General features: G+C 47.6%; 1 protein-coding gene across 1 annotated transcript in view; it reads left to right on the top strand.

The window, feature by feature from the left end:
- WDR46 (WD repeat domain 46) overlaps positions 1-15356 on the top strand; it is a 73671-nt gene extending 58315 nt beyond the window's left edge. The window contains exons 14-16 of the mRNA XM_085620437.1: positions 1249-1344; positions 13190-13303; positions 14416-15356. Of these exons, the coding sequence (XP_085476563.1) occupies positions 1249-1344; positions 13190-13303; positions 14416-14529 (324 nt within the window). The 3' untranslated portion in view covers positions 14530-15356. The remainder of the gene's footprint in view (positions 1-1248; positions 1345-13189; positions 13304-14415) is intronic.
- Positions 15357-15700: the final 344 nt, after the last annotated feature.

The raw sequence follows: 15700 nt of genomic DNA on the forward strand, positions 1-15700 counted from the left end.
TCTGAGGAAGGAGAGCTTATCTTGGGTGGGAAGGGGTGGAAGTGCACGATGTGTGCCTCTGTTTGGAGCGCATAGACCAACATGTCCAGTCCAGGGAGGTGATCATATAGTGCACTATTTGGGTTTTAGTGCATGGGGAAGGTGCTCACCCTGCCAAAATGGTTTGGGACGATGACCCAGGAAGCAGTTCAGCAACGTAAAGTAGCCCACCACAGTGATTGGAGTGAAGCTCACGATGCAGGTATCGGACCCGGAATGAAAGCACTCGTGTGGCAGCTGGGGCTCTATACTCCAGGCATGCTCGATCTAAAATAAGGCACCACAGCTTGTCTGGAACGCGGTGGCAATGTAGTGCAATAGGCAGGCTTAGTCTGGGGTTGGAAAATGTGCACTAAGGGTTGCTTTTATGGCTCCTTGTTGTTGAGGTTTGGGTGCTATGCACAGGGCAGCGGCTAGTCTGGGAAAAGTAGCACACTTTGTCGGGCTGTTGTGCGGCAGGCAGACTCGGTGTATTGGGAAGGGCACACCATGTTGTGATGGTAGAGGGAGTGTAGTCAACAAGGCAGTAGTTGGTGCATGGAGGTGAGAGTGCTGTCTCGGATGTCAATGGGTGTATGATACACTTAGCAGCTGTTATTTTTTTAGTAGAGGACTGCCCCTCCTTTCTGGAAGCATGGTGCCCCAAGCAGGGTTTACTGTATGGAAGTGTACACCACTAAGTGCTGTGCTTAATCTAAGCAACAGAGCACACTACGTCAGTATAGCAGTTGCAGTATGGTGCAAGAGGTATTGAGTGGGCGACCTAATGTCGTCGTAATGGGAATGGCACCTTGTATTGTATTGTATTGTGTTGCAGGATTTAGCCAGTGGAAGAAGCGTATCATCTTGTAATGGTGACTGGAGTAGGACACAAAATAAGAGTTAGGCTACGAAGCGAATGCCGTGTCCTGGTGGTGATTGGATACAGCGGACGAGGCAAGAGTTATCCAGGGGTAATGATGGTGAGCATTTCCTCTTCATTGGCATTGTAGTGTCAGTGAACTGGGACGTGGTAAGTCTCGAACACACATTACTGGGTGGAGATATCCTGGTCTGCTCCAGACAGGACTTAGGTTAGGGAGCGAGGTGCACCAGGCCAAAGAGGCAGTGTGGGCACATTGGAACAGTCCTGCCATGGTCTAGGGTGGGGAGCGTACCCTGTCGGCCGAGTTCCTTCTTCTTATGCTCATCTTTCCTTATCATTCATAGGTGCAGCCAGAGCTCATCACACTGGACCCCCTGAAGCTCGGCGAGGTAGACTTCCTGACCATGGAGCAGAAGCACCAGGAGAAAGTGGAACGGCTGGTGAGTGCGGTACAAAAGGCATTCTGGGAAACCGGGCCCACTCGGACAGTAGTGGTGGTCATCACGTGAATCAAGACCATTTCCTCCATCATTGTCGATTTGTGATGGTATATTGGCCTGTAGAGTTGATACTTAAGGGCATGGGGGGAGAGTTAGATGCTTGCACTGGTTGTCACAGTAACCTCATAATCTTAAGTACTCGGCATCCTGCTCTCCACCCTTGCAGACTGCTCAGGCACCCTACCACAGGCAACAACGCAACCTGCTCTTACAGCTGATGTGGCTTTAAACACTCGAAGAGGACACCCTCACCCTAGAGATACAGTCCTCCGCATGCCCGGCCCCTGTGTATATCCCTTATGCAGCAACCTTTGCTCCTGATAGTCCCTTGCCAATTTGAGAACTCTACTGTTCTGTTCACCTTCCCTTCTGTTCATACCGTTGATGCTGCTTTTCTTGCCCTCAACCACCACATTATTGAGCATTGGGGTTGTTTGTCCCACGGTTGAGCTGTGCTGGGCCAGTTACAGACCCACCAGATATTTTGTGAAATTTTTTTTTTTAAAGTTTTGTATAGCGCAAACTTGGCCCGAAGGTATTGGAATGCTTTACATGCTTTGCAGAGAATATTTACACAGAATACATATGTACAGAAAATAATAGGCATACAAGGCCAAATCATACGATAGTAGGCATACAGGTAAAATGTACATTAGGTGTCGTGGACGGACGAAAACGTTTGGCGATATCGATGGTGGGTTATTTCAGAGGTAGGAGGAATTGATGCGCAGTTATTTTCAGAGGTAGTGAAGTTCCAGCTGTAGGATGGTATTTAAGGGGTATCAAGAGTCGATTACTTTATGTGGGATGGTTCAGGTACTTGTTGAGAAGAAGTAATTTAAGTTTTTTTCTGAAGTGTAGGAATGTTTGGTAGTCCCGTAGATCCTGTGGAAGAGCATTCCAAATTCCAGGCGCATTCCCTAAAGAACGAACGTGAGAATGATTTTTCTTTCTTAAATTTGGGCAGAATCAGAAGTAAAGTTTTATAGCTTTGTGAAGGCCTCTTTCTGCCAGTTTTTGATAGCTTATTTGCGAGGTAGGTTGGATTTTCAGTGTAGCGAGCTTTGTGGGTTATGTAGGCTGTTTTGAATATACTTCTCGCTTCGATTGGTAGCCAGTGGAGTTTAAGTGTGGGTGTGATGTGATCATAGCAGCTCTCCCAGGAGAGGAGTCTGACTGCTGCGTTGAGTGTAGATTTCATCGGGATAAAGCGGCTTTTTGGGGTACCAGTGATCATTGCATTACAGTAGTCCAGCTTGGAGAGGAATAAGGATTGTACTACAGTCTTTAGGTCTTCCGAGGGGAGGAGGGGTTTGATTTTATTTGATTTTTTTGTTTTTTATAGGTGTTTCAGTGGGTACTTTTTGTTGTGGCACTGATGTGGCCTTTCATGGTCAGGTTTTGTCTATTGTGAGCCCACGTGATTTAACAGAGTTGGAGATAGATCGTTTACAGTTTAAAGCAGTTATGTAACACCCCTGAGGCTTAATATGGAATTTACCTTTGTAACTTTACCTGAATTACAAACCTAGGATCCCTATGGATCTTGTGGCCTGCCCTCCCTACCTAAAATATGGCTGCTTGCCCTTGTGGAAGTGGTGGAGGCAGTGCCCACATTTCCTCTCACACAGGCATCCTGAAATTATACCTCCCCACCAGTTCCTGCTTTGCAGAAGAGATTAGGTTAAGACTGCTAACCGGGACTGGGGGTGTCCTGGGCTGGAAAACCTCCATCGTTTCCAAGGTGTTTTAGCCTTGCTTGTTCAGAGCAATGAAGGCCGAAAAACACTTACCCTGCCTAACACCGTCACCTATGCACCCAAGCTTCCGTTCAGAAAAACGTTTGTGGCATCACCAAAGAAGCTTTCCTAGAACATGGCACTCTGTATTGGAAGACCCTGCACTTCGCTCCTGTCCCATCGTACAAACCGCAAGGCACCAGAGGAAGAACCAATATATATGAACAGTCTGCAGTAGTTGGCGCAGCTGAAAGTAAGGGGTCTCCTTCCCAGTTGTCTCAGATTCTCAACCTGTCTAGTAGGTACACCGTAATGATGCCGAAAAGCACTATTGTAACCATTCATATGTATTTATTTAATGTGTTCTAAAGTATTGAAAATGTCTATTCGTGACCACCTCACAGACCTGGTGGGGGCGTGGGGACAGTCTGTACGCCCCTGCTAACATCCATGTGGAAAGCTCTGGCACCAGCTGCTGGTGTCCTATGAACACCTGTTGATGTGTTGGTTTCTTCCGGCGAAGGGGATTAAGTCAGGTGGCTCTGTCTCTTCAACTCTCACGGCCATATGCTGTCTGCTAGTAAACACGGATGCCTTGTTTCAGCTCTTCACCAGATCCCATAATGGACAATATGGCTGTTGCATGAACATCCCATTCTGACATTTCAGACCCAGGTTTTTGTTTGAAAAGAGTTGATTCAATTTTTCTTGAATTTTTCCTAGCACTTTTGAGACTTCACGTTTAGGACTATGTTGTACAGTGTGCCCTCAAGATACAATCATTTTGTATCGCTGCGCATCAGTTGGTGTGTGTTCATTTACGAAGGCAAGCAGTGTGGGACTGGTGTTTGAAGTTAGTCGGATCCCCCACCCCTGAACATAAATATTACACATGTACTGGGCAATAAAAACCACCTCTAGAAAATATACTCTTGCTCCTGCATCTTCCTCCTCCTCAGTAGGAGATTACAAAGTTACATCATATAGTGACTTAACACTGCCAAATAAGTCCCTTGAAGAGAGTATCACAGACCCACACTGATTTAACATCCCACAGGAAGCATCAGGGCTCCTGGTGGTGGAATTTTACAAGCAGTTGCTGCCAGTGGTCACTTTATTAATGTGCCACATGTTTGCGGTGGCGGGGTACGAGGCATTCTGCCACAAGAATTAAGGACAGCTATGACAGCATTGATGCTCAAATCTGGGAACCATATTGAGGATTGTTCCTTATTTTACCCCATTTTGTGGAGGATGCAAGATGAAAATATTAGCTAAAGTGTTGTTGAATGCACTGGCCCCATTTATCTCAAGACTTACTTAACCAGACCAATCTGTATTTATGCCACAGAGGTCGTTGAAACTCAACCTGCATAGACTATACAACAACTTGGCATAGGTAGAGAGAGTAATGTAACCTCGAGCCCTATAGTCGCTTGACTCCAGGCTTTCGAATCGCCGAGTCTGTTTCAATATTGGAAAGATGGGCTTTGGACTGGACTTTTTGTCCTGGGTCAGACTGTTATACATTACTCTCAGGCTGTTGTACCGTGTGCCCTCAGTAACGATCCGGTTAAATGGCGCTCAGTGAGTGACCTTTTCAATAGGAAGGGTAGAGAAGTAAGGCTAACCCTGGCCCCCACTCCTATAGCTTTACTGAGTGGATGGCAGTGATGCTATGATGCTATGACTGAGACAATCTCGTTACACGCAGGTCTCATTGTGCTGTATATCGCAGACCACTTGCATCACTTGACTATATTGAAATCAGTGTTCAGTATCCATAGAAAACATTCAGGGTTTGGTATAAATCGAGAGAGATCTTTGTAGTACGCCCTGGAAACATTGAACCCACCACTATATCTCCCTTCGCCCCTCAAGATTGGAAAATGGCATCTTAAATACACCTCTGAATCTGGGTGTCCAGTGATCCCGATGGATTCTACATGCATAGCCTGATAGCCTGGCTCCCTTTTGAATGAATTGGAGACTGAGGTGCCCATGACTTGCCCTGTCCATGATGGGTCTTGCGTGCTATTCAAGAAGATGGTGCTACAGCAATTCTTAATCATCTTACAGAATGCGCCCGATCAACTACCAGACAGACTTTTTTAAATATTGGATGCCAAATGGAGATCCCTAATATAGAAGACAAAATACCCCGAATAAAGTTAACAGCTTTACAAAAAAGTACCTTTGTTAGAGGAATGGTACTGCCAACCGTAAAGAGATTTTATGAGGCCACCCGACTAGCAGCAGTGAACAAGAGGGTCTCTGCCTCACAGAGCCAGAATTAAGAATTGACAGACAAGACCTAAGTAAGAAAGGATGCTTACGTGCTAAATGGAGGACAACCAACACACACACTACTACCAGCCATACAGGTGGTGGTGATTTTGTGGCAGAAACCCACAAGAGATGTAGAATGGAAAGGGAAACTAACACTCTAGACACCTCTGGGAGTAGGAAACAGACTGCTGGGTCTGGATGACCTGAAGGGATTGCATGGCTTGGACACTTTAGGAATCTCGACTCTGGGGAAATGTATTGGCGAGTCAGACAGGATACCATTCTCAAAATTAGAAAGGAATCATTTGATGAGTGATTACAAGCTAGTCAGACACCATCTAGTTAAACCCACTTGCTCAAAAGAGACTGCTCATTTGTAATAAAGGGATCTCCACTTGAAATTTGTTAGACTGGTGGATACAGAAATGACGAAGTAGTCTTTGTTCCGCCCTAACATAACCCTAACGTCCAACATGCAGAGACACCTGGGAGATGTATGAGCACACTAAGAAAGGGACACGGGGAAACTTGAGGAAGGAGAATGGGAAGGGTCCTTAATGCACCACCGTAGGGGGGCGGGAGTCAATCTGGCCAAACTTCAGACTAGTGCAGTTTAAAGTCCTGCATAGGATATACTATTCGAGAGTCCAGATGGTGACGTTTGGTAGAGAAAAGAATGGTGAGTGCCCGCAGGGCTGAGGGATGCAGGACACCTTTAATGTCACCACATGGCACTGCCTAATCCTTAATAAATACTGGACAAAGAGTCAAAGAGAAGTTGAGGTTGTTCTAGGACTACAGTTCAAAATGGATTCATCCACAATAGAACTTGGAATATGCAGACCGTGGGACCTAACTGAATATCAAGAGCTGTTTGTTGTTCAGGGTCTTACAGTGGCACAAAGTGCCATGGCTCAGAGCTGGCCAAGCCTGTGGCTACCAGCATTCGGAGAATGGAGAAGGGACATGGACTTGTGCCTAGCAGCAAAGGCAGTGGTGTATGTGGGAAGAGGTTGCCTCCAAAAGATGTGAACGGTGTGGGGTTACTTAAAACCTTAAACTGCGCTCCTGTCTCTCACACTTCATCGGTCCATACTTCTGAATGTTGAAGATCTTTTCGGTGAAGCGCTGGAGGCCCTTGTAATTCTTCAGACTGCTTTTGGCGTCTTCTGTAAAGTCTCTGGGAGATGCTGAGTGCTCTGTTTGCTAAAATCGGATAGTTACTGTGAGAGGTCCAAGCAGGCCCAGAGCTCCTCTGACCCTTCACAGTAGAGTGTGTGGCAGCACTATTCGACCAGTGCATATGGCAAGAGACCTCCCTGGAACTAGTGACTACTCGATGGTGAAGGCAGTTTCAGCACATTGGGATTTCTAGTTATCATGTTCCTTACTGTAGCAGGACTAAGGAGAAAGACATGTTACCGTTCCTTGTGAAGACCCTTTTAGCCTTCTTGAGAGGAAACAAAACAGGGTCATGAAGGCAACTGACAAAGTCAAAATCTTCCGGTGAGCTTTGTCTCCAAAGCCCTAACCCGTGGCCCAGCCCGCCCACCCCCTGCCTCCCACCACTTTGCCTCTGCAGCCGTTACATGGGCACCTCCCGTTTGCCTCCCCAGCTTTAAGCCTTAACTCCTGTCCCCTTCTTCTTACAAAAGCAGACCATCCCCCGCACACTGCACAGCTCTAAGAAGACTCATTTCAGGAGTGCCATATAAAAACATATTTCTATGCAACAGCAGATTTCCCCTGGAGTTTGGGAGAGTGTCCGGCTCCCTCTGCACACGTGAATTCCACAAACTTTGCAGATATGTGTCATTAGTGTCCATGTGGGTATGGAGTGGGGCACTGTACGTGCATGTGAGGGCCTGGAGGACGTGGTCGGGCATGGAAGGTCCGTGTGCCAGGAGGTTGGCATTCAGAGCCGCCTTGCATTCTTAGATGGAAGGTGGCGCTCAGAGGTCCAGGGGACTTGTATTCTAATGCAAGGAGGTTGGGTACAAGGAGGCCTGGCGGCTCTGGACTCCTAGGAGGTGTTGGCCTGGTGAGTTAAGTACTTGAGTGAGATTGTTGGTGCTGATCTTTCTTATGAGTTTCCATCTGGACAAAGCCAAGAGTAGGAGTCTCTTCTCCAATTAGGAGGAGGTTTATTTCCCCAATTTTGGATATGTTGAGAAGGTAGAACTGGGCTGCTTCATATTGGAAGTGAAGAATGACTGTTTCAATGGTTTTTCCTCCTTACCTTTTCCATGTAAACTGCTCCACACCTTTCCCTTCACGGTGCATGTGTCCTGCCTCGCTTGTCAAGTCTGCACAGGTCACTTCTGGAAGGACAATGTGGCGTAATGTGCAGCTGAGCCCACCACAGCTGATCCGTTCTCTGGAGCAGTGTTAGATGTCCATGTGGGTCCCTCAGTCCCTGTCACTACTCTTGAGCAATTCTTTGCTAGAGGCAGTCCAAATATACAGAAGAAAATGTGGAAATGGTTTAAAGTTTCTGGGAGAAAAGAAGGTAACATTTGCGGGAGATAGAAAACCTTTGGATATTATGATGACTTTTATTAATGTTTCTCTAATGTAATGCTGTAATTATTGAAAAAAGCACTTGCTGAACCCTTTTCTAATTTTCTTGGAATATGTAGATTCTTGCTTCTCGCACTCTTCACTTCAGCTCCCATACGTGGGTCCCGATGTCAAGGTCTCTGCGTCTTTTCCTGTGTCCCGTGCTTACATCTCCATCATTTCTGTGTCCTGATGCCCTCTCCCCCCACCCCTCCCAATTGCTATTTTGTGTACCTAAAAGCACTCATCAGAGTATCTTAGGCCAGAGGGCTACATTGCATAGACTTTGAGTGCAGGTCCATACTCCTCATCCCAGTCAGCAGCTCAGCCGAGCTCTTACTTCAAAGAGTGTTATCAGTGTGTATTACCAGCTGCCATTAGGCCTTGCCTCATCCACCCACTGACGACTCCTCCTTTTCTGATGCTTTTGAACTTGTTCTATCTGCCTGAAAATTCAGGCATAGATAGACTTACTGGAAGTCATTTCCAAATATCAGCAACTGGCATAAAAATGTGAAGCAAATCCAGAATCTCAGATCACTAGTAATCATGAGCTGTTTGAAGAAATATCCATGCCACTGATTTGGAAGGTCCCTAATGTTGACCTAGAAGATTCAGGAGAACATTTTGAACCAAGCTTCAGATGGGTACGGCTGCCCGGACCCATGTGGCGTCCTCAAGCAAACACCGGATATACATTGATCTGATTCCCCCCCCCCCCCCCCCCCTCTTCCCATTAAGGCTTGCTGTCCGCTACCATGGTGCACACCGCCTGCCAGCCTTGTGCTGGTGGATCCTGGAATAACTTCTGGGTGGAGCCCTGAAAGACTCTTTCCTGATCTTCGGTCTTCCTGCTAGAGCTGGGAAGCCCAGTGCAGTGATCTTCAAGCACATGGGCTTGAATCTGGGGAACGCTGAATGTTGCTCATCAACCTCTCTGGGATGAGAGCACTTTGTGTTCCTGATTTACCTGGAGAGTACCACAGTCCTTTCAGTGTCTCTCCAAGTATCTTAGCTGGGTGGTGTCATACAGACTGCGTGCTCTGTTCCTGTCGATTTTAAGTTGGGCGCCTTTGACCAACTGAGGGGAACACGCCAGGAGTTGCTTTTATTCTTTTCCACAAGGCCTTGGATGAGATTTTATTACATAAAAAGCTGTATGTATCGCGGTAGATGCCGAGGTTGCTTTCTGACATGACAAAGATGGGTTTTGGCTAACCCAGTGTTTACAGACTTTGCCCGAAAACAGAAGCTTGAATGAGGTACAGAAAAGTGTAGTTGGTGAGTGAATTCATGTGCTTTGCAATAAATGCTTCCGGTCTAAAATTCTGATCTTATTTAGTTTTGCAAAATTTAAATGAGACTCGTGGTTTCTGAGTAACAACGCGGAAGGGTAAGATCGTGACTGACGCTTGCAATCCATATGACTGGCCTCAATAGATGATGAACACTTGCTGTGGTGAGGTATCAACTACTCAAAACACTCTTGATGAATCTTGGGTTTATAATGATTGAATGCCCTGGCAAGACGTATGTATTCTTTAGCTGCCTTCTTACCCCTCAAACAGTAGCTTGACGGTGCTGGTACTGAGTCTTGGACATTCTTCATCCATGATCCAAGGACTCGAGCACCCCCAGGATTCCCATTCTAGCAGAAAGGACTAATTCTCCTCCCTTCTGTGTCAATTTTACAGCTTGGTCCTTTAAAAAAGTGGTTTCCTGGCCATGCTTCTCTTGAGCAGGTCTTAAGATCCAGTGTGCCTACAGGAAAAGTGGAGCGTTGTACGACAGTTAATGAATAGGATTCTGCTATCAGACTTTGGAGCAGAACATCCAGACATTTACGTCAACAATTGACAGAGCCGTGTCTTACAGTAGAGTCCTAGAAGACACGGGGCTTCTGGTAGCTTCTAGGGAAAACCATTATCCCTATTGTGGCCTTGAGGAACAGGATTTGCTAAATGAGAGTTTATCACAATATTGCAGTACCTTCGCCTCAGTGCGATTTGATTTTGCCGTTCATCATGCACCTACCTTTGACCACTGGCACTCAAGATATCAACCTCCTCATTTGGTGGACTGTACTCATCGTTGACATTACTTCTCTCAGGAGGGTCAGTGAGCATCGGGCTGGTCAGCCAAAGGACCACCTCCTTTATTGACAAGTGACACAAAGTTATGCATTTTGCTTATTCCCATAATGGGATGGAAATCAAACGTCCATCCTGAGCTGTTCCTACTTCCTCTTCAACCTTGGTCTTGTGCAAACCTTCCTGATAAGACATTGTTGACATGGTGGGACTCTGAAGTTTCACCTGGAGAGGACTAAATCTCACATAGACTTATGAAACTTTTCTTTGCACCAAGAATGCATCCAAAGAATACAAACCGGTCCATTGGCTTCTGTAAATCACTGAAATCCTACGTGGTTCCTATTTCATCTGCATCCACACACATTTTATCTGAGCCAAGGTGGTCTTCTCATCTTTCCAGATGTGTACACTCATTTTCGAGATTTGTAGTGCAGCCACATGGTCTACCACAGTTATTGGAGCCAGGATGGTGCTCCTAGGTGAGGAATATATTTGATGTCCCCTCCTCATTTTTTTTCTTCCTTTTCACCCTTTTGCCCTCTAATTTTTCTGTCCATTAGTTTTTGGGGTGTTGACGTAGAGGCACTGGGTGCCCCATTTTCACTAACTGAGGGTGAGGCGCAAGGTGCTTCACTAAAATGGAGGGAGGGAGAGAGTTCCTTCACAAAATGGTGGACTAAACTGTCACCTCAGAACCTGGGCCATAGACTGTCATGAGGGCTTCCAGAACCTTCTGGACCACTCTGGCCAGTCAGGGTCCAGGTTATAAATAGAGGTGAGGTGCGTTGGCCATTTTAGAAGAAGGTGTGCTGTGAGGTAGTCCGGAGTAAGGCACCTGAGTGGGGAGGTGGATGCGCTAGAGAGGGAAATTGACAGTTCTTAGGGTCTGCTTTACTTTCCTCCTCAGCTGATACCACCCTCGACCTCTTGACCTGTCCCTGTCCATGGCCACTGACTCTGGGGTCACATTTACCCTAAGCGTGCCTGTTTAGTCAGGACCCCTGAAGGAAGTCAGGGTAAAGAGTCACCATCCTGGGCCACATCCTCCACATCCCTGCTGTTGCCTGGAACTCTGGAATAAACCAGTTCTATTGACTGACCACTACTCTAGTGAAGGGAAGGTGATCTGCGTCGTAGACCCAGGAAATTGGTTGTCCGATTCGACTGCCCCAGTGTGCAGATCGCCTCCTTAATTTTAGCCACCCCTGTCTTGAGTCCCTATCCGGAAACACTCAGCCGCAGCCCAGGGGTTGGAAGATCGTCTCTACTGTCACCTGGGGGACTGTGAGGAAATCCAGGGCCCCATTGTGCCTGTATACGAACGGGCGGCGCAGCCAGAAGTGTGAGGAAGTCACCGCAGGGGAAGGGAAGCCGCATCACCCATCTCACGTGCAGGGGGTGGACTGTGGAGCGCCGCCCCCGCCGTTAGAGTGAGGAGGCCGCGCCCCTGCAGGCCGTGCTGCTCCTGACGGCGGGCGCACCACCCGGCAGTCGCGGAGGTTGAATGTGATAGCGCCTGGCCAGAGGGGTCGATGTGGGGCCCGAGGACGACTCCACGTCGGCGTTGCAACTCCCCAAGAGACCGCCAGAGAGTGGGGCCTGTCGGAGTGTGGGTCTCTGAGGAGCGAGTCCTCAACCAACTGTGAAATCCCGCAAGTAGGGAAACCTTTGGGGAGGAGGGCGGAAGGCGGTAGTGCCCTGAATTCGCCCCTCCCCGAGGAGATCTCCCTTTGAGCACGGCGAGGCCCCTGTCCAGTAGAAGGAAGAACTCTGCTCCTGGCCACTCCAAGCTCCCCGTGTGGAAGACGCGATACACAACTAGTAAGCTGGGCATTTTGGGGGAAACGGGAGTTTGTGAGACAAATGCCAGTTTGATGTCCTGACGGACCAGATTGCCGTCTTCATGGGAAAGCCATGTTATATGATGTAAAGACCAGACCGATGTCATGAGCATATATGAGATTATATTCTATGCATCAAAGTATAGTGCTTAATGTAACACCCTGATTCCAAGCGCATTGTGAGTTTCAAGTATAGCGCTTAATGTAACAAACTGATTTCAAGTACATTGTAAGTTCTAAAGTCTAAGTGCTTAGTGTAACACCCTGATTTCAAGCGCATTGTGAGTTTCAAGTATAGCGCTTAATGTAATAACCTGATTTGAAGCGCAATGTGAATTCTAGGTGCAGTGCTTAATGTGTTGACCTGTTTTGAAAAGCATCGTGTAGGCTAGGTAATCACCTGATTTCCAGTGCTATGTAAATGGTATGTGGAGCGCTAGGTTTGGTGACTTTGTTCAATGCGCTCTAGAGCTTACTGCGCTGGATTGAATCACCAAGTGGCGCTTAATGACTTGCCAGTCTGAAGTAGAATAGTACTGCTAAGTTGGACAAAATGATATGTTTTGAACCTGAAATGCAATCGATAAAAATTGATTGACTTCACTTGAAGGAAAGATAAAACTTTTCTACCTTTTTCTAATTATTTGGTGTAGCGTCATTTTTAAGTGGAAGAGCGCTGGGGTGTGAAGTGAGTGTGATGCAAGCACGACATGTGCCTCTGGAGTAAAGCCTTTCTACCTGAGCCAAGCTACCCTAGGACTCTAGGTCCAACAATCAGTAATTCAGAGCCTTCATACATGCCTGTTTCTTGGCCCTGCACATGCTTGCTTCCAGATGTTTCAATCGTCAGTCTCTGAAATCTAAAGGTGTCCCAGTTGTCGTTCTCAGAAATCTGTTGCTGCTATGTTGGAAAAAGGGAGGGAGCGGTGAAGGAGCAAAGTAAGATTACTTTTGTGGTGATGCTAGTCTTGTGGTCTCTTTACTCCTCTGGCTGGAGTGGACATGAGTAAGGTGGGGGGTTTGTGCACAAGGCGATGTCCCTCCAGGCTCTTTTAAAACAACCAAATATTTTTAAAGAACAGGTTCCAAGCCTCCATCCTTAATCCTCGCCCACTGTGAAGGGATGATGATCTACTAAGAGTGCAGGGACGTCAGTGACACAGGTGTTCGTCCATTATACACCCCTACTGTCTGTTTCTCACCCTTTCTTGTCCCCACATCCTGTCGATTTTACAATTGTAATGACCTTTTTTCTTCTGAGCAGGGGTACGATCCACTAGCCAAAGAGAAGTTTGAGCCAAAGCACAAGAAGAAGGGTAGGAGCTCAACTGGTAACCTGCTGAAAAGGAAGAAGAAAGTGGCACATGAGGAACAGCGGGTAAGTGTGGGCATGGACGGGCACACCAGGAGGGCATATTCTGGACTAGGTAGGAGTTTGATGGGCAACCTGTTGAGATGGAAGAAGAGCAGCGGGTGAATCTTAGGGTGGGGGGTGGAGCACGCCAAGACAGGCGTACACTAGACAAGGTGTGCCTCTGGAAACAAGCTGCACCCGACTGAAGAACCCCAATCAGGACGAACCTGGTCCTGGGTTGCTTGCGGTCTGCTTCAGGGAGGACCTGGCCCGGCAGTTCGGGCTGCGCTGTTCTATTAGTGCAGGGTCAAGGCTGATTTGCTTATGACTGGTTCCCAACTGAGGTGCCATGGTGGGCAACATAAAGATGGATTGGGATGCTACTCGAGCTATTGCCAGTAGTTAAATTTATTGCAAGCGTTGCTCCCACCATCTTTTGTATGTCCGTGGGTGCAGGCACACCAAGAGGGCCCCCACTCGATTAGGTGTGTCAAGGAAGCAGCACACCATGAGGGGCACTCTGTGTAAGGTGTTTCTACGGTTGGGGCAGAAGTCCTAGGACGGGCATGGTGTATTGGGGGTGAGGGAGTGGGCACAGTGCCAAGGGACATACAGTGAACAAGGGCAGCCGTGGCCGCTGCATGTAAAAGCCGTGGGGGTGTGTATTTTGACGGACAATAAGGGAAAAATAATTATTTAATCTACCCTCATCGTCTATTGAAATATCCACTTGACCCCACCACTCTTAGCTGCACCGGCTGCGCCTGAACAAGGGTCTGGGGTGGAAATACAAGCTCACCAGGAGGGGCATATGCTGGAGAAGGTATGTCAGGGGTGACTAGAGAGGACGCAGCAGGGAAGGGAACTCAATGGACAAAGTATCTGACATACAAGGAGTGGATGGGAACCCTACTGGACACGGTTTCTGAGGTGAACTGGAAATAACAGACAGCTCAGATATCTTAGAGGTGGGCCGAGGGCACAGCAGTTGGGGCACAAACCTGGGCACACCAGGGACATGCCTACTGTGGACAAGGTGCACCTGGGTCGGAGTCCACCCTCTGTTCATGCACGTAGCTGACACTGCTTTGAACTGTGTCGTTGGTGTGTTAACCGTCTTGCCTCTGTATTCCCAGGTGCTAATCCGGAACGCTGTGCAAGAGAAGGAGGAGCAAGAAGCACAGCGGAAGCAGAGTGATAAGACGGCGATAGCAGCCAAGAAGTCCACCCTGGATAGGTTCATCAAGTAACCTGCTGGAGGAGCCATCCATGCCCCTTAGAAGGGGGTGCCCAAAGTGATGACATTGAAGATATCAGTGGGAACTCTGCCCTTACTGCTGCTGGATGGACTCTGAGAGCCGGCCATGCAGACTCTTTTGTGGCAGTAAGATATCACTTTGTACCTGGAGCCGGCTGCTGCTGTTGGTGGTGTCTGTCCTGCTCATTCCACACCTGGTGGACAGTGCCCGCTGACCCAGCAAGAGCCTGTCTTCTTCACTGGAAAGAGCGAGAGCTGGACACTGACTTGGCCAGGAATGATGAGTGACAAATGACCACGACTAAAGGTCCTGGACGTGGCCCAGGGGTCACAGACGCAGCTCCAGGTGTCGCTTCAGACATGTACTGTTTTATTATGGTGGCCGTTTTGTATTAAAAATGTGAGGACTGTAAGACTGATTTCTGAGATCTTCTGCTCCAAAGCTGTCCGCCCAACTTGCTTTTTGCCTGACCCCTTCTGTGTAGTTACTTCACCTGAACCTTTGCTGGGTCCACTATTAAATGGAAACCATTGATGGCCTGTTCTTAATTACCGGATTAAGAATATAGCCTAACTAAAGACCTGCTGTCTCCATGCTCTCTGCCTGTAGTTAGGGCTCCAGTTCTAGGCCAGTACTATTATTCATGGTGTCTGTGTCTGAAATCCACTACCACCACCACCACCTCTGTGCAGGGAGTTCCACTGCGAATGTGACAATGAAGTCCAGGGCTTATCTTTGGGGAGCCTGTGGGAGGAGGGAGGGTGAAAAAAGAAAGAACATATGGATTGTGTGATGTTTTAAATACAGGAGGATATGGAGCATGTGTTGGTTTGATTTTTTTTGGGTGTATGTATGGGGATTAGATGTAGGTTTGTTTGGATGTGGTGAGCTGTGATTGAGTAGGCATGCTTTATAGATTGACTAGTTTGGGTTTTGCAGTTAGATCATGGGTGTGTTTGGTCTTCTTGTGTGCTTGCTGATAAAGCTTCAGTTCTCTGACCATAGTATATAAGGGTAGTATGGGAATCTTTGGGGTGTGCTGCAAAACTGCAGGCTCCAGGAATGTGTATCTTAGAACATCAATAAGGTGTAGAGCAATGGAGCTCCCAGACGGTGTCGGCCAATGGGGCTCCCAGACGGTGTCGGCCAATAGGGCTCCCAG

The sequence above is a fragment of the Triturus cristatus genome, chromosome 1_1 (genome assembly GCF_964204655.1).
Source record: "Triturus cristatus chromosome 1_1, aTriCri1.1, whole genome shotgun sequence".
Lineage (NCBI taxonomy): Eukaryota > Metazoa > Chordata > Amphibia > Caudata > Salamandridae > Triturus > Triturus cristatus.